Below are 27,467 nucleotides of genomic sequence, written 5' to 3' on the forward strand. Positions count from 1 at the left end.
AGTGGGCCACCCTCTCCCTTCCTCCCCACTCCCGCGCAGCGCAGCTGCCACGGAATCCTCTGGGAGTCGGAGAACCCCGACTCCTGCCCAATCAGCAGGGATGGGTGGAGCAGCCGGGCAGGGGCGGGGCCGGAGGAGGAGTCGGGCGGGGGGCGCCAGGGGCGCGGGGGCGCGAGGGGCGGGGAGTCGCGGGCTTGGGTAGCGTAGGCTGGCCAGGCGGTGGCGAAGGCGGAGGTGGCGGCCGGCATGGGCGATGGGGGCACCGAGCGCGACCGCGGTCCCGCACGCCGGGAGTCTCACGGCGGCCGCGGCGGGGACCGAGGCGGAGCGGAGGACTCCGTTACTGATGCCGGCCGCCGCAGCTCCAGGGAAATTGCAGTGACCTCTGCTTCTAGCCCCGCGGGCTCTAGGGAGAGCGGCACGGACAGCGACGGCCACTCCGGGCTCGGCGAGGCAGACCACTGCCGCCGCATCCTGGTGCGAGGTAAGCGGACAGCTCGCGGTCCTGGCTCACCGGATCCCACTCCCCAACCCTCCGCTCTTCTGCTGCCTCCACCTCCCAATTCATGTACTCTACCAGTCATCACTCATTCATTCAGCTAGTATTATTCTGAGCGTCTATTGTGTGCTGAACGTTGAGCTGAGTGCAGGGGACAAAGCGGCGAACCGGACCAAAGAGATCCCCGTGTCACTGCCTTATATTTCTCAGCCTCTCCGGCCGGCCGCTCACCCTAGGCCCATCCCAGCCTCTGACGGTGGCGGGGGCACAGACGCGAGCGCGGGATGCCGAGAGCCGGTCCCCGCCCCGCGTCCCAAACGGCGGGTGCGGAGAAGAGCGTCACGGGCGCTCAGCGGGGTCAGGACAAGGAGGGACCAGCGTCCGGAACCCCGGGAGGAAAAGGCCGGCGCTCCGCTCAGAGGCCAGGCGCTTCCCCTCCGCCTGGCCAGCCTGGTTTCTCATTCCCAGCGACGCAGACCGCACTGGTTGCTCGCCGGAGAGGGCACCCGGGCACGAAGCGCGGGGTGCGCGGCGCTTGCCCGCCTGGGCTTCGCTCTTTCGGCTCCCACTTCCTCGCGGCGCCCGGGCCCAGCCGGCTCTCGCTGCGGCCTTCTCCCGGCCTGGCCTTTCACGGCTCTCGCTTTCTCCCTCGCCCTTCGCCCTCCTCTCTTCTTTCTTGGCCTTTTCTCTCTGCCGAGCGCTCCCCAGCCCTCTTTTCCTACAAGCGCTTCTAGACTGCGCCCGAGTACCCGGCTCCTCCTGGCCTCCTCGCTTCGAGGCCGAGACTTCCCAGACCCCTAAAACGAGCCTCACGGGAAGCTGCAGGCTCAGCTTTCGCCGGATCGGGGCCTTGCCCAGAGAGATGGGAGGAGAAAGGGAATTCCGGGGGTCTCGCGGTCAGCCTGCCCCTAGGCCTTGGCCAGAGCCTGAGGTCTGTTTCCCCCAGCATCTCAGAGCGCGGGCACCCGCAGACCGAGCGCCCAGAAGAGGCCACACGCCTGTAAAGGCTCCCCCCAAGGCCTCCTCCAACTCCCTAGCCCGGCTTCCTCCCGCTTCTCTTTTACTGCCTCTGCTTCCTGAGCGCCCTCTTGCAAGCCGCTAGGCTTTGCGAGGCCACCGGCCAGAGCTGATTTCCCTGGCCATCAGGTCCTGGGGAAGGGAAACCAGCTTGCCGCTGGCCCCAGGACACCCCAGCGCCAGGATCCCGAGTTTGTCTGATCTGACCTAGGCCACCCACACACAGACGGGGGCACCTTGGCCTGGTTTTGCACAGCTTCCCCAGAGCCGCTGGGTTTGAGTGGCTCTGGGAATGGGGGACAGAGCTAGTGTTGAGCATGGAGGCAGCCCAGTGTAAAGTCAACTGATAGACTGTCTTGTACACAGACTCAAAGACCCTGGTCTTCCGAAAACACTCCTGGTGTCAGGTGTGGTTCCCTAGAGATGGGGCACTAAGCACTGTTCTGAGGGAAGGCTTGGGCTGAGGCAGATGCAGGACTGGGTATGAGGGGCAATTCCATCAGGTGTGTGGACCTTTTGGGCACCTGGGATTAAATTGGATCCCTTCTCATAGACTGTAGGATGCCCTGAATACAAGATGTCAGCAGCCAGCTTGGAGTTCCATTGAGAAAATCTGCAGGGCTTCCGGAAATGAAGAAAGAAATCAGCCCTTTAAGCCCACACTCTGAGATTAAGACCCTCAAGTCCCTGGCTGCGACACTCACCACCTCATACACTATCTGTGGGTATTTGTGAGTTCCAGACCATCGTGAGTTCTATGCCACCTATCATCCCTTCCACTCTACTAACTCTGCATGTAGAACAAATAAATTCTGTGTACAGTGGCCAGTTTAATAATTCTCAGTTGTAAACTCACAGAAGGTAGGAGAGTGGTAGCGTGGAGGCTACCCACGCTAGGAGCAATCCACAGCGGGACAGAGATGAACGCCCCTCCAACACACACAGACTGTATGTGGAACAGCTTGTGTGCATTGTCAGGAGATAGGTTTTTATAAATGCATGTGTGCACATACAGCAATGCATTATATTGGCATAGTATAAAAAGAAAGAAAGGAAAGGTACATAAGGTCCTCATAAATCCCTCTGCCCTTTCTCATTTAATGAAAAAGAGGTTATATCAGGCCTGAGATACCTGGCGTGTCATTTAACTTTAATTACTCCTAGCCAGGGTCACCTGCGTCCCTCCTGGCCCCACCTGGGCTCAGGGTAGAGGCTCTAACAGATGAAAAGCCTGGCATCAGGATGAATGTTCCTCCGGTGTGCTTTAAGTAGCAAATGCATTTTGCCCTTGACCTCCCAGGACATAGCCTCCCAAAATACTTTTGGAGGAAATTATAAAAATGTAGAAGGGAGGTGTTTGCCATCACAGACCATTAGGTTGCTGATGGGGTGAGAGTTCTGGGAAGGAACCCCACTTCCTCTGGGTCTTAGCACTTCTTTCTGTTTCTTTTTGTCCTGATCTATTGAGGGGAGTTCCAAGGCACAGGGGGATAGAAGGTAAGTGTGTGTACTGGAGTTAAATGAAGTTGGGTTGGAATACCGGCCTTAGAGCCCTTTAAATTTAAGCCAGTTTCTTTGCTGCTCTGTGCCTAATTTTCCTCATTGTACATAGAAACCCAGAGCTGTCACCTTGAAAGTCAGTGCTAAATATCAGAGGTGAAGTCTATAAAATTGCAAACGCCCAGCAGGATCTCCAAAAATATTCTGTCGAACGAAAAGGGGTTGCTCTGAGGTAACCCACAAACCACTCAGGGAATGGACCTCCTTCCTCAGAAGCTTCCTCCAGCTCAGCTCAACCCCGCTATCGGGGACTTGGTGTCTTTTTGCCTTGGCAAAATGCTGTGCCTACGTTGGGAGGTGAACAGCAAAGGGGTTGAGAGCTGTGGAAAGGAGGATTAGTGCCACCTTGCAGACCACGAGGTGTGGCCTTCCCCCAATCAACTTCAAGAACCCTCACTCCACCAATTGCTCAAGTCCCCTGCTGCCTCAGCGAAATGCGGGTCAGGGAGCCAGGGAGGCCCACCTTGCTGCATCCCCACCTCAAAATGGAGGCCGCCTCAAGCTACACACGGACACAAACAAGGCCACAAAGATTACAGGCGAGTGTGCACAACAGGCATGCCCGCACACCCCCCACCCCGCGGCGTACACAGCCAGGCTCCTACGAGATGAGACAGCCCCGCAGGCCACCACACACCTCAGCGTGCACAGCCCCTTGTTGGTGAGGAGCATGGATGGGGGATCCTTTTGTTTTATACTGGAAACGGCGCGCCAGCCATGAGCTGGAGGCAGTCAGACAGACCGCCTCCCAGCCTCGGCTCTCACCGCACAGGGCAGACCAGATGCAATGGCCTTTTCGCTGGACCCGGGACACGGGCATTTGGAAGACGCGGACCAACTCTCACCCGAAACATCCAGCAACCTCACAATCTCTGTTCACACCCATACACTCAGATGTGCCTGAGTGATTCCCAGATTAATCCGGATGCAAATTCAACAACCCTTCTGGATAGAGCCGGCAGGGTCGCCTGCTAGCCACTTCTGTGAATAATGCTCAGGACCTCTACCTGCTCCCCTGAAGGGGTCCCTTAGGCCAATGGGTGCCAATCTGCCATTCTGGTTGCATCCTCTGTTCTCAGCTCAATGTAAGCACCTCGGCCCCGGTGAAACAGGATCACGCTGCCCCCCCTAGCACTCCCCTTCTGTGAGAAGTGGAGAACCCCCTTCCTCATTTCCACACACCTCTGGTGGCAGGAGGACAGGAAAAAATTAGGGACCCCATGACTGAGTGAACAGCTGACCCGCCCACCACCACCCACTCGCTGAAATGCTTTCACCTGGTGTCTAAGGACATAAGAAAACCCAGGAAGAACAGGGCCTTCAGCACCATCTAGCAATTCTCACTGTTGATGTGAGTGTGGGGAAGGGAGGCACTGAATTTAGTGGAGTCCATGCCCACCGCCCATCTGGGGGCAGTGCTGCTGTGTTCCAGAACGGGGAACCTCCAAACCCTTAAACGGGCTAGACAATGGCCTGCAACAGGCAGGGCCCTGGCTGCCAGACTCATCCGAAGACGCTGGGCAAGAGGCCAAGGCCTCTGGGGCTTGAGCTGAGAGCGGCCTGGGTGGGTGGGGGAACAGACTCCCCGCTCCTGCAGTCAAATCTGGGTTCAACCTCGCTTCGAATCTGCTCGCTTTCTGCTTGGATTTACAAAAGCCACTGGACGTACAGCGGCTCAGCCCTGACCTTGCAGGTCTCACCCTACAAGTCGGAGCAGCTCCACAAGGCACACCTGCCCACTTGCCCAGCGGGCATTTAAACAACCGAGAAGGTGGGGCAGATTATTTTATGTAAATGAGCACAGGATTGTGAGACCCAGCTCTTGGGCTGTTGGTGGACCTCAGGACCCTGGCCTCAATCAGAGTCTGTGAATACACGCGATTACCCAGGCCCAGGCCCCACGCAGCAGTTGAAAGGTTTGAATGGTTCATACAGGGACTGTATGGAATTTTGGAATTTGGGTTTTATATGTTATTTTTAGTTTGGGGGCGTGTGCGGTTGTATTAGGGTTTTTTTTTTTTTTTCTTTCCCTGGGATTGTTTTTGTTCTGTTTGTTATGTTTTTCCTTTTGCTTTGTTTTGGCAGAAGGACCCGCATTCTCCTCAAGGGTCTAGAGCAGGTGCTATCCTTTTGGTCTTTATTTTCCCCTTTACACACATGCCGCCTCCCCCAACACACACACACAGAAGCAGTCCGGGCAACCGAATGTGTCCTCTCATTGATGTGTTTTGCGTGCAGTTTGCATTTTTAGGGAACTCTGCCAGGCTCCTTGTGTTTCGTGCTGTTTTTGTTGTTCTGGGTGGTAGACTGAGTTCTAGTGCCCGTGGACCCACTGCCACATCGCCTGGGTGTGTACCACACCCACGTGCAAACACACATATATACACACCTGCAGGGTTAGAGCTTCTAGGTGCCCCCCTACCCTCGGCCTCCACTCCTTCACCCTGCAGAGCAAGGAGCCTGGGACAGTTGAGGGAGTACTTGCCCTGGAGGGGAGGGAGGGAACTGTGGGGGTGTGTGTGTCCTTGGGCTGGTATAGGTAGATGGTTAGCTCTGGTTGGGGACATTGGCCCATTGTGCACCATCTATAGGGAGAGGGAACCTTTATGGGTCCTGCTGGCTCTAGGCCATTTCCTCAATTACCCTGGACTGAACCTGGGGCTATAGTGGCCCTGAGCTCCCCCCCTATATCTCTTTGATTTGCAGGGGGGGGGCACAGGAAGCATATTAATTATACTTCTATTTCCTGTTTGCTTAATATAAAATAAAGATTGGCCTGGGGCGCCTGGGTAAGGCAGTTGGTTAAGCATCCCACTTTTGTTTTCTGCTCAGGTCCTCATCTTAAGGTCAGGAGACTGAGCCGTGTTTTGGGTTCCCGGCTCAGTGCAGTCTGCTGGAACTCTTGTCTCCCACTCCCTCTCCTCCTCCTCCCCGCCCCCTCTGCAGCGCTCTCTCTAAAAATAAATAAATCTTAAAAAAGAAAATAAAGATTGACCTCATTCCTTGTTAAGCCATCGGGGCTACACAGCGTGTATCCACCCCACACCACCAGTTCCCAACCCCAATTTGAGAAACTCTGATAGAGGACACCGAGACAGGGTGGGCCTGCCCCGGAATCCCTGAGAGCTGGGTGGTCTCCCCCACCCATCCAGGAGGGAGGTTGGAGGGCCTGAGGGTGTCAGGGTGGCCTCGAACAATGCGAAAAGGGAAAGACAGGACAGCGCCAGGACGGGATCTGGTCTACAAAGCAGTAGAGTGGACAGAGGTGAGAAAGCCAGGGCCTGGAGCGCAGGGGTGGGTGGGGATGGGACTGTGTCGGCTCTTAGGTGCTAGCTGCCCCCACCCCCCAAAGGCCTCTCGAAGGTTCTCCTGCGGTCTTGCCTTTCACTTGTTGATTCTTTTCACAAACATCAGTGCATACCTACTAAGTGTCAGACCCAGGTGCTAGCGCTCAGCTTCCCAAACACGAGACTGTCTCAGACACTGGGAAGTGCGGGGTTCCTGACCCGCCCACCCCAGAGTTGTCTGGGAAGCGAGACCTGAGCGAAATTCCAGGGAGGCAGGTGCTGGGATCCGGGGCCTGACCCTGCGCCAGGACCACGGAAGAGGTCACCGCGCCGTCCAAATCCACCATCTCCCCGGATGTGTTCTTAGCACACAATACACAGTATTTGTGTAGTGAATGTAGTGAATGAAAGGAGACAAAAAAGCAGTCAACGTCGCCTATTTCTTTAGGTATAAGACTGCAACGCCCCTGCCCAGGAGCAACATTCATTCTGAGACGACGTCCTCATTTATTTGACGTTACAATACCGTTTCTTTTATGAAACCATGATGGTGCCAGAGCCCAGAATAATTGTTAAAACATAAAATTACCAATGCCAAAAAAAAAAAATTACCAATGCCATATTGTTGAAATTTTGTGCAGCCCTCTACTTTGCGAACCACCGACATATAAAATATGGAAAACCTCGAATATGTTTCTTTGACTCATCGCTGGGTCTCCAGGGCCGGGGGGTGATGGGCCGCCTAGAGTCCGGTCCCGGCCGGAGCAGGGGGTCATGCGAGGCGCAGGGCGGTGAGGTCGGTAGCGAGTCTCCTGCTTCTCTGTGGCTGTTAGTGCGAGGCTCCGCGCGCAAAGCCAGCCGGGGGTGAGAAAGCAATAATACCTGGGTAAATCCGCGCCCCCCAACGCCCTCCGCGCTCAGTTCACAGGCCTCCAGCCAGCCGCTGGAGCTGCACATCTCTGGGTGACCAAAGCCGGCGTGTGCGGCGGGTTTCGCCCCTGCTGCGGCCCAGCGCGGCGGCACGTGGGCTGCGGGCAGCCCGGGCCGGGCTCCAGGGCCACACTCACTCGGAGAAGGACCGGCGGAGGATTGCATTTCAAAAAGCAATAGGGGCTCCGCGTAAACAAAACAAATCCTGGAGCGGCGGAAGGCTCCCCCAGATGGCCACAGTTCGCAGTTCCAGGTGCGTCCTTCCAGATTCTTCCACTCTGGCAAACAAACGTTGAAAAAGCGGAATCGTCTTACAGAAGCTGTTTGGCAACTTACCTTTTTAAACACATTTAATCCGCAGGGGTCATCTTTTCGGGTCAACCATTTCGCGCTGTCCCGTGACGGAACCAGAAGGATCGCTCGGGCTGCGGAAAGCCCGGCTTCTCCCAACCGCTGAAGGGGTGTTCCAGTTGTTTTTCCCCAACAGAAACACGGTGCAATAAACTCCCAGGGCGCGGGGCTTTGCGCCCTTGAGTATTTCCGTGAGATAAATTACTGGCAGTGGGACTGCGGCACCAAAAAAAAAAAAAAAAAGAAAAAAGTTTACGCACAGCACAATTTTAAAAAACGTGTTTTTGTTTCATTCCAAAAGAGTAACTAACTCCTATGACTCGGAACTTCAAAACGTGGTGGTGGTGTTTTACGGACGCCGGGAAGAATCTCTCCCATCCCCGCCCTCCGTCTTCCCGTTCCCACCCGGCTCTAAGGCAGCGATTTTTACTTTCTCATTTGTCCTTCCAAAACCATTTCATGCTTATGCAAGTCAGGGCCCCTATTTTATTTTTTCTTGCATTTATTTATTTATTTATTTTTTATACCCATATGGTGACATTTCCATATTTTCCAGCACCTTGCTATTTTTCACTTACCTATATATTTTGGGATGTGAGAAATTTCTCGTCAGTTTTTTCCCAGATGCATAATATTCCATTTATATGGACTGGGTGGGCCATAATGTATGTTGCATAACCCATGTCCTATTGGTGGGCATATAGCTTTGTTCTCATATGTTGCTATTATATACAATGCTGCAATAAATAAATTGGTTCTCAGTCATTTTTACGTGTGTAGATTTTTTTTTTTTAGATTTTTTCTTTATCTGACAGAGATCACAAGTAGGCAGAGAGGCAGGCAGAGAGAGAGGAGGAAGCAGGCTCCCTGCAGAGCAGAGAGCCCAATGTGGGGCTCGATCGCAGGACCCTGGGATCATGACCCGAGCTGAAGGCAGAGGCTTTAACCCACTGAGCCACTCAGGTGCCCCTGTGTTTGTAATTTGGAAGATAATGCCAAATTGCCTTCAGTCTATGGTATACCACCCCACTCCCCACCCACCCCCACCCAAGCTCCAGCTCCAGCAACAATGCCTGAAAGTGCTTGCATCTCTAAATCTTTTTTAAAAATAATTTTTAAAAAAGATTTTGTTCCTTTATTTGACAGAGAAACGGATCACAAGTAGGCAGAGAGGCGGCAGGCGGTGGGAGGGAAGGAGGGAGGAAGCAGTGCCCAATGGTAGGCTTGATCCCAGGACCCTGAGATCATGACCCGAGCTGAAGGCAGAGGCTTTAACCCACTGAGCCACCCAGGCGCCCCTGTATCACCAAATCTTGCCACCACAGTTTGTATTGTATATCTTTGATAGATACTAATTCTTTGCAATTTATACCCTCATATTGTCATCTTATTCTTTGTAGTTTACATCCTCATCTTTTCCCTCTGCCCATATTGGGCATTACGCATCTTTTTTACCTTTGTCAATGGTATAGGTGTTAAGTAGTGCCTCACTGGCATTCTAATTTTTATTTCATTTATTATTAGTGAAGCTACCTACCTTTTCATATTTACTGACCAGTATATTTCTTCTGGTGTTATCTATTAACTTGTTTCTTTTGAACATTTTTAATTTTCAAATATTCCTTTCTGTGCTGATGGGTAGAAACTCAGCATTAAGGATAGTAACTCATTGCTTTCAATATGTATTGCAGGTTTTTTTAAGTTTATAATTTCCTTCTGATGTCTTTTATTTTCTGAGGGATAAAATAACCTTCCAATGATAAAACCAACCATGCTGTTTTGCTAGATCATGTGTAAGTGGAAACTTCTTCGTTTTTCCCCAATAAATCATGTATACTCCCAGGATATCACCTCTCAAATTTTCTCTACTAATTGAAAAATAGAAAGATGTAAGTGATATATTACAAGAGTAGGAATTGTTTTTGCAAAATTTTTTCCATTTTATAAACATTTGTAGACACCTTGCTGTCTAGAACTGTCTTGTTCTTTGTAACAGCAGCATGATATTCCATTCTTCAGATATAATTAATTTAGCCAGTCCCCTATTGATGGATATTTAGGTTGGTTCTACTTTTCCACCACTACACACAATATGTCAGTGAACATCTTTGTGTCCTCATTTGGACAGATGATTTTTTTTTAAAGTCCCATTCATGAGACAATCTGAAAAATGTGGAAATGTGTAGGACTTTTTTATGTTAAGGAATGACAGGTAATGTTTTTGGTTGTGACAGTAGTACTGTAGTTTTTTTTGAAAGGAAGTCTTTCTTAGAGATACACAGAGAAATATTTCCGGATGAAATGATATGATGTCTGAGATTTGCTTAAAATTATGAGGACAGAGAAGAAACAGGATTGCTCCTGAATTTATAATCGTTGCAGTTGGGGAATAGGTACATCAGAGCTTTACTATTTTCTCCAATTTTGTGTATGTTTGAAATTTCTCATAATAAAATGTTTAAAATAATAAGCATTATTTCACATGTATCATATTAAAATTATGATAAGTATTTCCAAAATTCATACCAAAAATTTATACTCCCAGCAATTGTGTATAAATGTGCCATTTTCCTCATTCTTCCAACCCAGGTATACTGACTCTTAGAGTGAAGTTTTTTCAAGTGAAAAAAAAAAAGTATTTTTATTAGCATAAATTTTATTAGCATATTAGCATTAATTACTAGTGAGTTAAGCATGTATTCATATACTTAGTCCTCATTTTAATTTCCTCTTCTGTGAATTTTTTATTTATTTGCTTAGTTATTTCTGTTTTTATTATTTTCTTATAGTTGTGAATGCTATTTTTCTACTAAAGAAATAATACCTTTTCCTGTGACATGTGTTGCAAATACGCCCAAATCTTTTCCTTTTTAAAAAATTTGCTGTGAGGTTTTTTTTTTTTTTCTGAACTCAAATTTAAATTGTAATCATATCTAATGGTCCTTTCTCTTGGGTCATTTAGTTCTGTTAGAAATTTCTTGTTAAACTGAAGATAAAACTCAATTTTGTTACAATAATAGTCTTTGCAACAAACCAAACAAAAATGTATGCAAGGTAAGATTAGGGAAAATTTTTCCTCCCTGACCAGCTTCTGATCCTGAACAGCGAACAGAAGAGAGGTGTTTATCCTGCAGACTTGAGCCTATGTAGGAACAAGCATACACACCCAGACACACACACACACAGTGTAGTCTTACTTTTTGCTCTTTGTAAAAACAGGTTTGTACATACTTGCTGTTTTTGTAAAGTAGCATGTAAGGGGCATCCATCAAGACTGATATGTGGGGAGGTACCTCATTCTTGTTAACTTCTGCATAAAAGCCAAAGGCATGACTAATATTGTGATTTTGTTAACAATATTTCTACTGATAAACATTGAACCTTTTCCTTTATTTTTTCTCTTACAAACCATGCCCCAGTGAGTCTGTCTTTATCAAAGTGTATCAATATTTCTCTGGCATAGAAACCTCTATCAAATTTCTAGGACAATGGAATTATTGCAGTTTTTAATTTAGCTAGGTATTGTGAAATTGCCCTCTACAAATATTCTTATAAAAATGGAGCTTGAGGGACGCCTGGGTGGCTCAGTTGGTTAAGCAGCTGCCTTCGGCTCAGGTCATGATCGCAGCTTCTTGGGATCAAGTCCCACATCGGGCTCTTTGCTCGGCAGGGAGCCTGCTTCTCCCTCTGCCTCTGCCTGCCATTCTGTCTACCTGTGCTCGCTCTCTCTCTCCCTCTCTCTCTCTGACAAATAAATAAAATCTTTAAAAATAAATAAATAAAATAAAAATGGAGCTTGAAAGGGCCTATATTTCCCTCATTTTTGCCAGCACATTTTCCCCAGGCTGATAGATAAAATATGGCATCTGGAAAAAGAAAAAGCTGTATCTCATTTGCTGTTCTAACTTCCGTTTTCTCGGATTCCCTCTGAGGTTGAGTATTTTTTCGTAGTTATTAGGCACTTGCATTTCTTCTTCTCTGAATAAACCTTTCATAAAATTTGCTCAGTTTCTCACTGCTGAACTTTACTCCTCAGTCTCTAGAAGCTGTTTGTACCAGACATTAGGACTCTGCTATGCAGGTATTATGAATATTTTCTCCTAATCTGTTTTTTGTCTTTTAACAGTCTTGTCCTGCAAAAGCTTTAATTTCTGGGTACTCAAATCTGTCCTTTATTTTCCTTTTTAAAAAATTGTATTTTTCTTCAATTTTTAGAGCTTATTTTTATATGAAGATTTTCATCTATCTTGTGTTTATTTTTGCACACAGTGTGAGATGAATTATTTTATTCCAAATAATGAGCTAATTGTCCGAAAGCCAGGTCTTTTTTTTTTTTTTTTAAGATTTTGTTTATTTATTTGACAGAGAGAGAGATCACAAGTAGGCATAGAGGGAGAAGCAGGCTCCCCGCTGAGCAGAGAGTCCACATATGGGGCTCCATCCCAGGACCCTGAGACCATGACCCGAACCAAAGGCAGAGGCTTAACTCTCTGAGCCACCCAGGCACCCCAAAAGCCAGGTCTTTAATAATCTTATCTTTCCTCCCTCTAATCTGAAATGTCTTCTTTTTTTTTTTTTAAGATTTTATTTATTTATTAGACAGAAAGAGAGACAGTGAGAGAGGAAACACAAGCAGAGGGAGAGGGAGAAGCAGGTTTCCCGCTGAGCAGGGAACCCAGTGCTGGGCTCACCCAGGCCCTGGAATCATGACCTGAGCCGAAGGCAGGTATTTAACAACTAAGCCACCCAGGCACCCCTGAAATGTCTTCTTTATAAAAATCCTCATATATGCGTTGATTTGCTTCCAGATACTTGTGCCGGCATCATACCCTTTTAGTTGCTGTAGATTTGTAATATGTTCTACTGGCGGGGGTGGGAGATAAAGCAAGCATTTTCACCTCATTCTTTCACATTGTTTCCTCACTATTCTTCCATTTTTAATTTTCCCAATAAACTCAAAGATGAATTTTCCATAAGGAATTTTTATAATAATCACCTTGTAGATTAAAGCAGGAAGGACTTTGTCACATTTTAAAATCGGCACATTACCAGCTCATCATGCAAAGGAACTACCCGGGTGCCGGGGGGGTTGAAATCAGGAAGGGCTCTGTGGGCATCCACTGGGAGAGGGACCAGGAGTGGGTAATATTTGGTCCTAGAGGTCAGGGGCATTGGCTAGCCATTATTAGTCAGAGATGACCTCCTCCCCCAAGGCAGGATCACCCTCTCCCATCCCCCTAGGACTCACGCCTCTTTGAGGAGACCAGAAAGGCAGCAAGCCTCAGGGGTGCATTTTCATCCTAACAAGTCCCTACCCACAAGGAGGCCCTGGAATTAAAGCTGTCCCTCTTTCTGGGTGCTTCCCCCAAACTCCACCCAGAAAAGGAAAAATTCAGGGAAGGGGGCTGTGTCCAGGGGGCTAGGTTTTGCCTCTGAGACAACCCCAAATTTTAGAGTTTGAATAAAACACAAGTGTACTTCTCACTCTCATGATAAGTGCATCACAAGTAGGCTCGGGCTCGGTTTGGTACTCTGAGATCCAGGCTGATGACCGGCCATCTTGACTCCTATTTCCAGGACCATCCCAGTGAGAGGGAAGGGCCATGGCAGATTATGAACCAGTTTTTAAAGTGTCCACCTGAAGGTGACCTTTTCTTTTCTTTTTGGCTCAAGTCAGTCATATAGGTGTATCTAATTTCAAAGTGCAGCAAATTAGTGCAATCCTACCATGTGCTGGGGAGAGGTTGGAAACACTGGTAAACGGTATTCATAATTTATCCATTAACTTAACTTTGATGAGTAGGCTTCTCTGTTATAGCTAAAGTAGCAACCACACACACACACACACACACGCTATGGTTATTGGGTTTTGGTAATTTGGAGAGGGTCAGCAATATCCTCTTGTTTTATTGTCATCCCAGCATTTGTCGTTACATACATACTCATTTTTAAAGTTTATTGTATTTCTCTGTCCACAGTACAAGGTCTAAGGAAACAAGGACCTTGTTTCTTTTGCTCATTTCTGTATCTCCAGACCCTGGTATAATATTTGGTACATAGTAGGTGCTCATTAAATATGTATTGAATGGTTTGATATGAATATGTGTTTCGTTTACTTAAGTGGGATATTACTGCGTATGTTATTCTGTAACTTTGTTTCACTTAATGTCAGTTCACGTAAATACTTTGTCCTTCTTTTAAATTGCTGCACTCTATTTTGTAGTGTGAATTACCATCATTTGTTCAGTCATTTCCCTTGTGGGGAACCTTGAGGTTGCTTTTAGATTTTCAATATTTTGAACAAAGCTGTAGCAAACATACTTACACATACTTTGGAGCACTTGAATGTATGTTTTTCTGGATAAATACTTACTAAAATAAAATGCTAGGGCAAAAGTTACATGTGTCTTATGTAGCCTAAAAAGGTGGTGACAATTTACAGTCCTACCAACATTAGATGGGAGTGTGGCACCTCCTACAGTTCATCATTTATTTATTTATTTATTTATTTTTAAAGATTTTATTTATTTATTTGAGAGAGAGACAGTGAGAGAGAGCATGAGCAAGGAGAAGGTCAGAGGGAGAAGCAGACTCCCCGTGGAGCTGGGAGCCTGATGCGGGACTCGATCCTGGGACTCCGGGATCATGACCTGAGCCGAAGGCAGTTGTCCAACCAACTGAGCCACCCAGGTGTCCCTCATCATTGATTTATTAACCATTCATTAATGCCCTTCCAGTCCTACGGGAGACAAATGATTTTCCATCGTGTGAATTCTCAGCATCCTGATTTCTGTGAAGCTGTGCTCATTTTTTTTACATTTATTGGTCATTTGGCATCTTTTTCTCTAAATGGCCCAGATAAATTATTTGACCATTTTTCAATCTAGACTAGACAACTTGATTTTTTAAAAAATCATTTATTATTGCATTATAGATCATTTCTTTACCTTTTTAAAAAGGTTTTTCTTCAATTAAAAAAAATTTATCTTGGTAAAATTTGTGCTTTTGTCCTACAAAAGGCATTAGCTTTAATATAGTTGGCTATATTCTTTGTCTTTCCTTTACAGCTCTAGTTTTATATCTTTTTTTAAAGATTTTATTTATTTATCTATTTATTTATTTGACAGAGAGAGACACAGTGAGAGAGGAAACACAAGCAGGGGGAGCGGCAGAGAGGGAAAAGCAGGCTTCCTGCTGAGCAGGGAGCCCGATGCGGAGCTTGATCCCAGAGCTCTGGGATCATGACCAGAGCCCAAAGCAGAGCCATCCAGGTGCCCCTTCTCCCAAAAGTGACATTTTGCATATCTATAAAACATTATCAAGGGATGCCTGGGTGGCTCAGTTGATATCCCATGGACTAGCTGTACCCCTGTTTGCTTAACCACTTACCTGCTGAGGGACATTCAGTGGCATGTTTCCATGGGGGTGGTTATTATAAATGAAGCAGCTGTGAACATTCATGTATGGGTTTTGCCATGAGCCTAAGATTTTGTTTCTCTAGGATAAATGCCCAGGAGTGTGGTCACTGGGTTTTATGGTAATATATATTCAACCCTTTAAGAAAGTTCCAAGTCTTTTTCCAGCGTGGCTGTACCAGGTATGTTCCCACTGGCAGTGCCTGAGAGATTGAGTTTCTCTGCATCCTCCGAGCCTTGAAACCCTCAGTATTTTTTATTTTAGCTATTCTAAGTTATATCTCTTGTGATTTTAACTTGCCTTTCCCTACTGGCTTGCGATGTTGGGTATCTTTTCCTATGCTTGTTTTTATGGCCTGTTTTGATATCTGACAGGCAAGTTGCCTATAGGATTCCTGCCTTCCCTGACCCTGAGAGGAAGAGCTGACCTTGTCTGTTCCCTGAGGCAGGAATGCTTGTCTCGGCTCTTCTACAAGGAGGAAAGGACGGGGGACATGTGTGATTTGACCCCAGTGGTCAGGAACACAGGCTCAGGTGGTCTCCAGAGGCTCACTGAGGAGATGTGAAGCTGCCAGCATCACATATGACAGCTGCCACCCTTCCTCCAGTCTACACACCCCTAAACAGTTTTAATAAAATCAAGGCCTTTGGAGATGGAGTTACTTGGGTGACATGACGATGTTCTGAGACAGGTCTCGTAGTTGGAAATAACAGGACTTGAACAAAGGGGACCCAGTCAACGGGGTCACAAATACTACCTCCCCACCTTTTCAGAATGTAGCAAGTACCAGTCTCCTAGATCATATGGTGGAGGATCCGGGGGGAGTGGGTCAGATTTACCCTCTAGGGCAGAGATTCTAGAAGCAGAATCCAGAGTGGTGAGGCTCACAGGAGTCCCTTGCCAGACAGCACATCCCAAACTCAGGTCCTTTCCTGTACCCCTGACCAAAGTTGTTTTTTTCTTTTTCTGTACCCATGACCAGAGTTCTCGTCATTATAACCTATCCACTGAATCATTACGCATTACCAAAAGATGGTCTTCATAAGGTAAAGTGAGGGTATTTATACAGCTGATGGAATAGTGTCGGTGCAGCCTCAGCTAAGTTACTTAAAATGTGTTCCTCCACTTCCCTATCTGTAAAATGGGACTAATAAATAGTTCAGCTCCACTGAGACATTGGGAGGGTTTGGGTGCGTAGAACAGTGCCTGGCCCAGAGCACACACGGCAGAGGTGTCTGTTTTTATTACGCCTAAAACATGAGAAGCCCTGCCATATGCTTCTAGAGGGAGAACACAGATCATCTCTGCCCCTATAATTAAAGCTGAGGTATAGATAGGCAAGCCCCCCTTCCAATTCACATTTTACTTTTGCCGCACATTTAGTTGTTGTTTCTCAGTTCTTTGAGTGGGAATATCTAGTGAACGTAGGCTGCAGGGATTTCAGCCACTCTTGAGGAGGCTTCAAAATATTGGAGACCCTGTGCACAGATGGCATTGGTTTAGGACCCAGGAGGGTGGTCCTGTTGCTCAGAACTAGGTACAAGGGGAGTGGTAGAAATCTTGTCCCTGGAAGGCACTGCAGCAGCTTGATGTGGTGGCGGTGGTCCTTGGGCTCTTTCCTGGGGATCCCAGCTCCCTAGGCTGCCCCCCACCCCACGCTGGCTAGCTTCCTCATGGATCCCAGGAGGGTCTGTGGACTGAGTGTTTCCCCTATGCATGCACATGCCAGCACAAGGCTCAGGACCTGGCCCTAGATGCCTCCTCCAGTAAGCCTTACCTGAGTGATCAGGTCCGGTTCTAACACATCCCTTCCTCTGCACTTGAGGACTTGGTATATCTCTGTCCATTTGTCCTTCTCCTCTGCCGAGGGAACAAAATCCTGGCTGAGTCAGAGTGAATCCTTTCTGCCCAGACTATGGTAGAGGACTTGAAATTTGTAATGAGGCCCATTCACATATATTTGCCCAATAGATACAACATATTACATTGGATGATGAAGGAAGCTCAGCTCAGAGAGGGTAAGCCACTTGTCAGACACCACATTGCAGACCCAGGCGGAAGAGCTCCCCATTAGATCACACTGCCTCTTGTGAAGATGATTGTTGGTGGTCTAACTCCTTACCTAGTGAACTAACCGGCCTCTTTTCACGGCCCCTGCAGATGCCAAGGGGACCATCCGGGAGATCGTCCTGCCTAGGGGCCTGGACCTGGACCGGCCCAAGCGGACTCGCACGTCCTTCACGGCCGAGCAGCTCTACCGCCTGGAAATGGAGTTCCAGCGTTGCCAGTATGTGGTGGGCCGGGAGCGCACTGAGCTGGCCCGCCAGCTGAACCTCTCCGAGACTCAGGTAAGCCGGCAGGGCCAGGCTGCTCCACCCCCAGCCTGCAGGCTGGGGACTTTGTGGGGTGTGAGGCCTTGCGGGCTGCTACTGGGAGACCCAGCTTGGGAGGACTTCAGACATGTATCAGGGAAAAGCTGAGAGTTGGAGGTAAACCAGAGCAGTAAATACAGTGGGAACAAGAGAGCACTGGCGCCAGTAGGCCCACAGGGGCCTTCTGAATGCATCTGCCACTTTGGGGTGGGATATGAGAAAGAGCCAGAGAAATAGGAAGGAGGGGGTCCAGGATGCAGGGAGTGAATCAGGGGGTGTTGGTGCCGGAGGGACCTTGCAGGAAAGGATGGGGAGGGGTTGGCTTTCCAGGAGCAAAGATTCCAGGAAGAGAAGAAACATCAAAGAACTGAGTTGGGGACTTATTTCCCCATTCTGGGCCTTCCCCCCCGCCCCCCCTCCATACATACCCTCCATACACACCCTTTATCCCACTGTGCCTCGGAATTTCTTGCTGGAGAGAAGGAGTCTGAACACCCCCTTCACCCAGGAAGGGCTTAGCATTTTAACAATAATAAGCTTGACCCGAAGGAGAACCTTTTGTAAAGTCAGCATGCATTCTCTGTGATTGGAGGCCTTTCAAGCTGTAACAGATGCATGATAACAATAATGGTAATAATACCACTGAGGACCTGCTGTGCCCAGGAGCTGCTCTGTGGGCTCTGTGCAGAGTAATTCACCAAGGCCTCCCAGCAACCCAGTGCAGTTAAGTCAGGGGTGGCTGCTGTCCTGTAAGCCTGGGCCATCTCCACCTGGACCTGTTTTCTTGCAGCTGCCAGTCACAGAGCCCCGAACCACCCGGCAGATGGCCCCGGGCAACAAGGACCCTTACCCCAGCTAATGCTCAGTACAGAGGCTGGCAAGCCAGGCTCTGCCAGACAGAGGGCTGCAGTGGCTGCGCCAGGCCAGAGCTCCTGGAGCGAAATGAAGCAGAGAGTCACCATTCCGTACCTGCCCCTCCCTATCCTAACTGTCCTCTGCCTGGCCTCTCTTTGCCCACACACTATACCTGGAAACTCTGCTCCTTCTCTGTCCTCATTCTTCCCCTGCTCTGCGCCCGAGACACCATAGTGTACCCGCCTTTGATGAGGGCAAACCTCTCCTCTTCCAGGAAGACTTCCATAAGACCTCCACCTGAGAGACCCTTCCATATGGCGTGTAGCGCGCGTGTGTGTGTGTGTGTGTGTGTGTGTGTGTGTTGGGCACTAGCTAGCATATACTTCCAGGGGACAAGAATGTGTTTGAAAGCCACATCTCCTTTTCAGGTCTCTTTGGGGAGCTCAGCACACAGCTGGGCAAACAGAGACCCCCACCCCCACCCCAGGGAATCCTCAACTTACTGACTCTTGCTTACTCCCCTCCTTTCTCTTTCCCCAGCCCCAGGTCTTGTAGGTCCTATAGGGCACAGCTGACCTTTACCTTTACCGGGTCCTCTGTACCAGGCTCTAAGTACTCGAGGTGGCCTAACTCCTGTTGTCCTCACCACGACCTTGTGGGGGGGGGAGGTATTTCTTTAGACTGTACTTCTGACGCCCAGTGTGTGGTATTTCCCAACACCAAGAGCAACCAGTTCTCCCATTGTGTCCCACCAAATGGTTGTCAAACTAGTCAATTCAGTTCTGACGCAGACTCCTGCAGTGAGCACAGACGCCGCCACGTAAGACTCAGTCCCACAGGACAGTTTCCCATCTGGTGCCAGGTGCAAGTCCCCCCTGGGCCACCTGTACTTTTGACTGGCCAGCTGGAAAATTGGGGGTTCCCACATCTCCCTCCTCGGGTTTGACGCTGTGTTGGAATGGCTGGCAGAACTCAGGAAAACACTTCACTTTCATGTACAGGCTTATTATAAAGGATAGAACTCAGAAATAGTCCAGTTTGGGGCAGGGGAGAGAGACAGCCAAAAGAGATCCATAGAGCAAGCTATTGGGGTGGGGGTGTTCGAGGAGCTTCTGTACAGTTTCTGGGTGTGCCAGACCCCAAGACTCCCACATGCTTATCAACCCAGAAGCTCTCTGAATCCTTACTATTCAAGAGTCTTTATAACCCAGCCCCCTCCCCTTCCTGGAGACTCCAAACCTTTAATCATGGGGGGTGGTGTCTTTCTGGGACCAGTGCTGCCACCTGAAACTCTGCAGGGCCCACCCTGAGTCACCTTGTTAGCATAATCTCAGATGTGGCTTAAAGGGATCCGTTATCAATGACAAAAGACATTCCTCAAGGAATTCCAAGGGGAATTGGAATTTTAGGGGCTCCCTATCTAGAACCAGGGACAAAGGTCAAATATGTACACTTTTTAATACCAGAAGAGGCCTTTATTATTTCTGCTTTAAAGGGAGGGGAACTGAGGCACAAAGAAATTAAATAACATGTTCAAAGTTTAAGGCAGGCATATTTGGGGAACGTGGTTGGCTCAGTCAGTGGAGAATGCGACTCTTGATCTCAGGGTCATAAATTCAAGGCCCACACTGGATAGAGAGATTACTTAAAAATAAAATATTTTAGGGGCACTTGGGTGGGTCATTTGGTTAGCATCAGCTCTTGATCTCACCTCAGGTCTTGATCTCAGGGTCATGAGTTCAAGCCCAGTGTGGAGCCTATTTAAGAAAAAAATCTTGAAGAAAAATAAAAATCAAGTAGGCACATACATTCATTAGTTCAACTAATCTTTACAAAAAGATGGCTTTATGGGTAGTACTATCCCCATTTCAGGAAACTCAGAGAGGTTAGTAACTTGCTCTAGGTTATATAGCTAAAATTCAGTGGAATTCTCCATATATTCACCCATACCTCTGTTCAAAAATATTACTGAATACTTACTACATACAGGTACTGTTCTCTGCACTGGAAACATAGCCCAGAGCAAAACAGACCAGGCACCTAGCCTCATAGCAGCTTCCATTCTGCAGAGAAAGACAGATAGCATTTATTTATTTGTTTGTTTGTTTATTAAAAGATTTTATTTATTTATTTGACAGACAGAGATCACAAGTAGGCAGAGAGGCAGGCAGAGAGAGAGGGAGAAGCAGGCTCCCTGCTGAGCAGAGAGCCTGATGCGGGGCTTGATCCCAGGACCCTGGGATCATGACCTAAGCCATAGACAGAGACTTTAACCCACTGAGCCACCCAGACGCCCTGACAGATAGCATTTAAAGAGTGATGAGTGCTATGAGGCAGATAAAACATGATAAAATAGAGACTAGAAATCTTTCCTTGGGGTCATCAGGGAAAGCTTCTTTGAGGAGATGGGCTGAGGTGTGAATGACAGAAAGGAAACGGGCAGAGGAAGAGCGAGAAGAAGAGGAGTCAAGACTCAGAGTAAACTGGCAAGACCTGGAACTAGCATAGAATGTTCTGGAAGTGTCAGAAGGCCAGTGTGGCTGGAGTTGGAGGGTAATAGGGAAGATAGGTAGGGCAGAGCAGATAGTGTTTAGGGGCCACAGTGAGGTGTTGAAGAGAGGACTGGCATTTTACAGAGATCACTCTGACATCTGGAGAATGTGGATGAGAGGGCAAGGTGGGGACACTGCCCTGTTGTGTCAAGCTCCCGGTGATGGTGAAGGAGAGAAGTGAACTGATCTGAGACGTACTCTGATTTGGAGATAGAGCCTGTTAGGACTTGCTCATCATGAATTATGTGCACTGGGCAAGGGAGAGAGAAGTGATTGGGACTGGAACAGATGTATGTGGAAAAATGGTCACATATGCCACATCCCACATGGACAAGTTGAGAAAGCCAGGGAGGAGCAGGACAGTGGGAGAAGAATCTAGAGTTTTGTTTTGGATCAGTTCAGTCTGAGATCCAAGTGGAAATGTCAGGAAGATCTGTCTGAGTTTTCTCACAGGGTTGATGTTTCTCTGATTTACCTAATGGTCTTGGTCTGGGTTATTCTGGGGGAAAGGATAAGAGATTCCTTCAAGTGTGTTCAAATGATTGATGGACTTCTAAGGGATGAAACAGGAGGAACAGTCTTGTGGAAATCCAAAAACAGGAACCATGGTGTAGCAGGCCTAGTAGAGAGTGGAAGCTGAAGGTCATTTTGGACCTGAGGGCTTCAATGCCAAGTACAGCCCTGCCCTCTGGAGCTCCCAACTATGCCCCCAACTGCTCTCCGAGCGACTGCCTCTGTCCACTTCTCTTCCTCCTGCCAACCAGCATCTTTGCCCTCTTCCTGGGTATCAGGAGGGTCCTAATTCAGGCAGAGAGAGAGCATGGGCTTACTCAGGGCCCGTTCTCATTCCCTATCTCCTCCTTGACCTCTATATGCCAGGTAGGTTGTCTGCACTTTTAATGAGAGCCCCCTTATAGGACCTGGTGGGCAGAACAGCGAAGCCTTCTCTCCCCACCGCCTGCAGAGTTCTGCAGGCTGGGGCATTCTTCAGATGTATGGACAGTGAACCAGGCAGGACACAAGTGACCTCTGGCCCTGGCCTTGCCGAGATCCTGAAGGCTGGAGAGCAGGTGGGGGTCTCAGAAAGAGCTATTTCTTGGAACCATCAGAATCACCTCCCCCAAGCTCCCCAAAGCGACATGTGCTCTTCCCCACATCAGAGAACTAGGATGGTCCCACTTAGCCCAGTTCTTGCTATGTTTAGAAACCCCCGATACACTTCGTCCCCATGCTTCATTTCAAGGAGAACATATGGTGCTTGGTTAAACCAGTGTTTCTCAAAGTGTGGTCTGCAGACCACCTTTGTGGAGAACCCCTGTGGTTCTCATTAAAATGCAGATTTCTGGCTCAGATTCCATGCTCAGCCCACAGGTTCCAAGTTAGAATTTCTAGGGAAGACCTAACAACCTCTGTATTTTTCAAATGATGTGGTACCACACTGCTGGAAAGACTTCAGCATCTGCCAGACACTTGACTGAATCCACTAGTATTAGCTCATTGAGTTATCACCCCAAGCCTATGAGGAAGCATTATTACAAGCCCATTTTAAAGATAAGGAAACTGAGGACCAGAGAGTTTAAGTAACTTGCCCCCATGCCATTCTCACTAATCAAGGAGAGGCCGGAGTTGAGTCCAGGTCTGTCTGACCCCAAGATCTTCACTGTCTTGTTTGCTACTTCTACCAAAATATCTACTGTCTTGTAACTCTTACCAACCTGCCCATTTTCCCTGCTACTGGTGTCTGAGAGGTAAGTGGGTGAGTTTTAGGTATTCCTGTTTCCTCAGCACCTGGCAATGCCGACATGGGCTGGATGCTTGCTGTTTATGTGTTGTATGAATGAAGGACTAGAGGCAGAGCCGGAAACAAGAAAAGAAGACGTGGCTCTGGAGAAAAGGAAGGTGGGAGGCTGGCTCCAGGACCCCCGTCACTCGGCTGACCTGGGGGACTTTTTCAAAGCCAGGGCCCCAGACAGGTTGGAGGCTGAAGACAAAGGGCCACATCCCAATACTGACTTGGTCATCCCTTAGCTTGGATAAGAGCAGCTCTGGCTCCTCGACAGTTACCTCAGCCCCATACCCATCACCTCGGCCCCAGATGACTTCATCTGGAACCGCAGAGTAGGGGGTACTTTCCAGGTTACAAAAACCAGGGCTGTTGCAGATACACAAGTACTGTTAATAGGTTTGGGCCCACAGTCACAGGAAGCAGCCTCTTCTTTTTTTTTTTTTAAAGATGTATTTATTTATTTATTTGACAAACGGAGATCACAATGAGGCAGAGAGGCAGGCAGAAAAAGAGAGGGGGGAGCAGGCTCCCCCCTGAGCAGAGAGCTGATGTGGGGCTCAATCCTAGGACCCTGAGATCATGACCTGAGCCAAAGGCAGAGCTTTAGCCCACTGAGCCAGCCAGGCACCCCAGGAGGCAGCCTCTTAAAGATCAATGCCATTTCCAAATCCACAGTGAGGCTTGGGGTTTAAGGCCAACCATGAGCCCAGAAAGGGGGACAGATGATCTTCCAGAAGACACCTCCCTAGTCCTGGCAGCTGGCTAGAAACCACACCCCTAGGGACGCCTGGGTGGCTCAGTTGGTTAAGCGGCTGCCTTCGGCTCAGGTCATGATCCCAACGTCCTGGAATCGAGTCCCACATCAGGCTCCTTGCTTGGCAGGGAACCTGCTTCTCCCTCTGCCTCTGCCTACCACCGTCTGCCTGAGCTCGCTCACTCTCTAACAAATAAATAAAATCTTTAAAAAAAAAAAAAAAGAAACCACGCCCCTCCCCTCGTGTGCGACTCACCGACTTACTGACTCGCCCTGTGGTCCCTTGCAGGTAAGAGGGCCCCAAGCATTCATTGAGTTCCAGGGGAACCAGGAGAGGGAGGAGGCAGGATGGCAGCCTGAAGGGAGACACAGCAGGGCACCAAGAAAGCAAGGGGAGGCCAGCATCAGGAAGTATGCTTCTGCACAGGATCCAGGCCCATCCAGTATGCCATCGAATTGGGCCTTCAAGGACCTGTACCCAGATTTAACCCTGAGAGAGGGTGGCCCTGGTGGTGGGATTGAAAGCTTCCTTAAGGAAAGTGGGGGACGAGCCCAGAGGCTATGAGCCTGTCTCTTACTTGTTTGCTGAGCCTTACAAATTGGCCCTTTAGGGACCGTGGGACTAATGATAGGAAGTAGACGGGCCTGGTGCCTCGTCCCCACCTTTGCAACTCCAGCGTCTTCTACCCCAGTTCACACACCAGAATCACATCCAGAAAGTTTTTAAAAATATGGATGCCTAGGCCTCACCCTGTAGAGATTCTGAGCTGGGATGAGGCAGGGGCATCCGGCTTTGCTAGAAAATGACTCCAGGTAATCTCAGGGATTGACAGCCCCTGATGTGGCTCATAAGGGCCCAAGAAATGGGCATGCCAGACCCCAGCCCCTGCCCCCCTTTCCCTCTTCCCCAGGAGACTTCCCAGACCTGGGGCCAACCCACATGTCCCTCTCCCTGCTCCCCTCCCAACCCACCCAAGCTTTGTCATTCCTCATGGATCACATTCTTGTTACTGCCACTCCCTTTGCTGCCAGGAGCGGGTCAGTGCCACCCTCCCCCTGGAACCTCAGCTTCCCCAGGACAGGAATCCTGACTTCTAGGTCTGTCCTCTCCCCCTAGTTCAGAACCAAGAGCTCACATTCCGGGTAGGCCAGGCACCATGCGGAGCCGTCTACATGGACTTTCTTATCTGATCCCTGCAACAGCCCAGGTATTTTTGTCCCCATTTTTGAGATGAGAAACTGAGCTGGGGCATTCTTGGGGTGGTACCTCGGTCCTACAAGAGCTACTTCCCCAAGGGTCTGGAGGGACCCTTTCCTGAAGTTCCACGGAGCAACAAACTTATGAAGGTTTTCTTTCCAGTGGCTTCCTTCAGTCAAACTTAGTCGAATGCCCTTGACCTTCCCTTACTGCTATCTCCTTTACATGTCACCTCTTCAGAGAGGCCGTGTTTGCCACCCACTAAGTAATGAGCTAGTCCCCTCCCCTCCCTCTCCCCCTCCATCCTGCAGCCTTTTCCCAAACCAGTGTCTCTCCAAGTGCGGTTCTCAGGGCTGGTGTCCCCCGCAAACTCTTCCCTGTCCAGGACGAGTTAGGGGCACAATGGGAGAGTAAGTGTAATTCGTTTTAATTGTATTTGACAAAAACATTGGTCCACAACAGACTGGAAACTTTAAGGCAGTTCCTCAGCACGAATTATTTGAGGGACACTGCCCAAAGCCCTTCACGCCCCCTGACAGTCACGCTGTTCTCATTTGCCCTTCTTCGTCTCCGGCTCTCCCTCAGTGCTGTCCCCTCCACACCAAGGATTTGCTCTGCTTTCATCCCTGCTCATTCCCTGCCCCCCACGTGGAGGGCAGCGCCCAGCAGGTAGTAGGCACTCAGTACATAGCCACTGAATGAATGATTTAGTGAATGAATGAAGGAAGGAGGGAAGCCATCAATCTCGAGTACATCCCATAACCTTCTGGTTATTTCTATCATTGAAACTCAGTCCAGTCCAATTTAAAACACCAGACTCCTGTCTATTTCCGATCTCTTCTTCCTCCCCTTCCTGACTCAGAACAGGTCTGACTCACCATTGGGGGCGCTAGAGAGGTGGTTGCTCCTAGGAAGTGGGGGTCTCCAGGCATCGCCCTAGGGGGCCTCCACTGGGCCCTCATCCTCACCCAGCCAGCCCTCCCACTCCTGCCTCCTCTTTCTTGCCTCTGGGCTCCTTCCCCAGAGCCACAGGAGGGGCTGGCCTCCCTTACACCCTCGCAAAGCTGGAGTCCACCAGCAAGGCCACCCCATCCTTTTTCTCTTGTGCCCTCCCCCTGTGCCCCCCCACCTTGTCCTGCGGGCACACACTGCCCCAGCCAGCTGCCAGCCTCTGAAACTTCCAGGCCAGAAGCAAGCACAGCCTCTGCACTCCTGGGCCACAAATCTGGGCGCAGCCGTGCTGGGTTGACAAGTGTTCCGGCTGGGGAAGGGGCGTCAGACTCTCCTCTTAGGCCCTTCCAGTCCCTACAGATGATTCTTCCAGAGCCTGCTCCTCGCCCTCCGTGAGGGGCACACCCTCTCCTTCTCACAGTGGGGAGGAAATCCCAGCACCATGAGGGCTGACCACTGAGCTTCGCTCCCAGCCTCCAGTTTCTTCTACAGATTAGAACGGGGCTTGGAGCACCAGGACCTGGGTGGTGGGAGAGGCTGTTCCTGCCTCCTCTCCTAGACCTGGAGAAAGGGGCTCTCTCTGCCCTTTTTTTGGTGGCTGCACTTAGATGTGGAGGACTTGGCACCTCTTCATCCCCAGGTTTGAGTGTGTGGCCCTTGGAAGCCCCCTTGGCAGTCTTGTGTATGCTGTCACACCTGGTGTCGCATTAGGAAGCCTGGCGGCCTTTATAGGGCATGAGGGGGGAGGTGGCTGCCGAAAGGTTCACACAGATGGGGACAGAAAGCTCCCTTCAGAGGCAGTGTGGGGGTCGAGACCAGGAGCAGTGGGATGGTTCTCACACTTGGCAGCTGATCCCTGCCTGGGACCCCGTGCGTCCCCGGGCCCCTTCTCGGGCCATGCCCCTCCCTATAAGGTGAGTGCTCTGCGAGCCCACAGATGCTGCCTACTGGGAATCTGTGTCCACCTTCTAGATCACGCCCCATGTCCATGATCTGGAGGGTGGGTCCCTTACTGGTTCACCCCGAGCAGGCTGGTGTGGGAAGACCTTAGTGACATTCTGAATGCTCTTCTCTCCCCTTTCGCTCCACCCTTGCCCCCCACTCCCCACTCCCTTGCCCTCCATGTCCTCCCTCTCCTTCTCTCCTCCCACCTACCCCCTCTTTGCTTCACCTGTCCCCTCTCCCTTTCTGGCACCCCTCCCCACCCTCTTCCCCAAGGTGAAGGTCTGGTTCCAGAACCGCCGAACCAAGCAGAAGAAAGACCAGAGCAGAGACCTGGAGAAGCGGGCATCCTCCTCGGCTTCCGAGGCCTTTGCCACCTCCAACATCCTGCGGCTGCTGGAGCAGGGCCGGCTGCTCTCCGTGCCCAGGGCCCCAAGCCTCCTGGCGCTGACCCCTGGCCCACTGGGCCCACCTGCCGGCCACAGGGCCACCTCGCTGGGTGACCCCAGGAACTCCTCCCCGTGCCTCAACCCATTGACCTCGGCCTCGGCTTCGGCGTCCCCGCCACGGCCACCCCCTCCACCAGCACTCTGCTTTTCCACGGCTCCTCTCCTGGACCTGCCCGCCTGCTATGAACTCAGCTCCTCAGCCTTTGAGCCGTACAGCCGGCTGGAAAGGAGAGGGGGCAGCCCTGGAGGTGGCAAGAAAGCCAGTGTTTAAGCCTCCACCACCCTGTGACACTGAGTCCCCAAGCACGGCACCGTCCCTGCCTGCCCTGCCCCGTGCGCTGCCCGGAGCCCGGGTCCCAGAGCGCGGGGGCAGCACGCATCCGGCCCCGCCAGCCCCCCAGCTCAGAGACTGTCCACCGGAACGCCTTGGTCCCGCAGCTTGTGTGTGTGAGTGCAGTGTGCGTGTGTGTGCCTCTCACGGAAATAAAAGGAAAACAATGACAAGAAGGGAAACGGAGCCCCCACAGCACCACCGCTGCCCTCAATCC

The 27,467-nt window shown here is 49.8% G+C and overlaps 1 protein-coding gene across 1 annotated transcript; it reads left to right on the forward strand.

Moving 5' to 3' along the window:
- Positions 1–246: 246 nt before the first annotated feature.
- VAX2 (ventral anterior homeobox 2) lies at positions 247–27,190 on the forward strand. Its single transcript, XM_044262467.1, has 3 exons — positions 247–484; positions 17,221–17,408; positions 26,747–27,190. Exons 1-3 carry the CDS (start codon positions 247–249, stop codon positions 27,188–27,190), a joined length of 870 nt encoding a protein of 289 aa, XP_044118402.1.
- Positions 27,191–27,467: the final 277 nt, after the last annotated feature.

The sequence above is a fragment of the Neovison vison genome, chromosome 8 (genome assembly GCF_020171115.1).
Source record: "Neovison vison isolate M4711 chromosome 8, ASM_NN_V1, whole genome shotgun sequence".
NCBI classification, from domain to species: domain Eukaryota; kingdom Metazoa; phylum Chordata; class Mammalia; order Carnivora; family Mustelidae; genus Neogale; species Neogale vison.

What these genes read in the sequence shown, in the direction of transcription:
- VAX2 (XM_044262467.1), top strand. Translation starts at nt 247, where the DNA reads ATGGGCGATGGGGGCACCGAGCGCGACCGCGGTCCCGCACGCCGGGAG. An exon ending in CCGCCGCATCCTGGTGCGAG is followed by an intron (nt 485 to 17,220) that starts GTAAGCGGACAG and finishes CGGCCCCTGCAG; the next exon opens with ATGCCAAGGGGACCATCCGG. An exon ending in TGAACCTCTCCGAGACTCAG is followed by an intron (nt 17,409 to 26,746) that starts GTAAGCCGGCAG and finishes CTCTTCCCCAAG; the next exon opens with GTGAAGGTCTGGTTCCAGAA.